The 1,349-nt window shown below is 41.1% G+C and overlaps 1 protein-coding gene across 1 annotated transcript; it reads right to left on the bottom strand.

Annotated features, from left to right (window-relative positions):
• Positions 1-333, bottom strand: LOC131620154 (uncharacterized). The gene has a single exon (XM_058891168.1). It carries the CDS (start codon positions 331-333, stop codon positions 1-3), a length of 333 nt encoding a protein of 110 aa, XP_058747151.1.
• Between the last annotated feature and the right edge of the window lie 1,016 nt (positions 334-1,349).

Here is a 1,349-nt window from a genome sequence, read left to right as displayed (position 1 = left end):
TTACAAAGGGATAAAACAACCCAGTGGCAACTTGTACCAATCGTAAAAGCTAGAAAAAGACAAAGGATTGCTACTAACTAGCCACCTCCAAGACAAGAACAAGACATTTGAACACACCACATCAAAACTATAAGGAACATTCTCGAATATTATGGAGTTTCTCATGAGCCATAAGCTCCAAGTAGTAGCGGTCCAAATAGTGTTGATCTTGTTCCTATCAATAGCGTTCTTCACCTTCTCTTTGATATAACGGAAGTCCATCAAATCCTCCATGGAAAGTTGGTGACCATCACCCAACCAAGAATAAATCCAACCCCAAATTGTTTTCGACATTTGACAAGAGAAAAACAAATGCTCAAAAGTTTCTAATTGAATCCTACCAAACGAACAAGAAAGATTTGTGGAAATATAAGGGACACCTCTACTAATTAATTGGTCTTTTGTAGGCACTCTAGAAATGAGAATCCTTCAAACGAAAATCTTGATCTTAGGCGGAATTTTCATCTCCCACATAACTTTCAACAAGCTATTCGTGTGAGGCAACCAAGCAGGAACCTTAAATTCCGAAACCGTAGCAGCCACACTAGCAACCGTGAATGATCCGTCAATGTTCAGCTTCCATTCGAACTCATCAGAGCCTTCCTGCACGAAATCGGCTAGTGGAAGCAAGCATAGAAGTTGTCGCCATTGTCTCGTTACTGCTGAACTGGCAGCGCTGGTAGCCATATGTGTCTCTGCGAAATCGTCCCCAAACAGCCGCTCGGTGTGCCACGATAGGACCCCATTGTCCCAAGAGAAAACTTCCTCAACAGAGCTTAGTTTTTTGGTTGAGATATCGAATAAATCCGAGAATCATCCGAATTTGCAGTGAACACAAGTAGAGAAACCAACTTCACTAAATAGAATCATCCGAATTTAGAACTTCGCCACAAGACGTATGCACCTTCAATTTCGGATCTATGTATCTCAACCTCAGAAGACTACTCCATATAGCTTTGTCTTCCTTTAAAATCTTCCACTTCCACTTGAGAAGAAGAGTTTTGTTCATCTCTCCAACATCCCTAATGCCAAGGCCTCCCTTCTCTTTAGTGTTGCAAACCGTTTCCCATTTGACCCAATGAATACTTCTTTTATTCACATTTCCACTCCACAAGAAATTGCTAAGAAGACTTCTAATGTGATGGATGACTTTAGCCAGCGCTTTGAAGAAAGAAATAGTGTATGTAGGAATTCCATTAAGAACCGCTTTTATAAACGTCACTCTACCACCAATCGAAATGTTTCGACCCTTCCAAGACGAGAGGTGAGTCGTGATGTTATTGATCACCTCGACCAAACCTTCTTCCTTC

The sequence above is a fragment of the Vicia villosa genome, linkage group LG7 (genome assembly GCF_029867415.1).
Source record: "Vicia villosa cultivar HV-30 ecotype Madison, WI linkage group LG7, Vvil1.0, whole genome shotgun sequence".
Lineage (NCBI taxonomy): Eukaryota > Viridiplantae > Streptophyta > Magnoliopsida > Fabales > Fabaceae > Vicia > Vicia villosa.
The sequence above is the reverse complement of the archived record's forward strand: the minus strand, read 5'-3'. Positions and strand labels throughout refer to the sequence as shown.

Excerpts from the sequence above, each read along its gene's own strand:
- LOC131620154 (XM_058891168.1), bottom strand. The coding sequence starts at position 333 with ATGTCGAAAACAATTTGGGGTTGGATTTATTCTTGGTTGGGTGATGGT.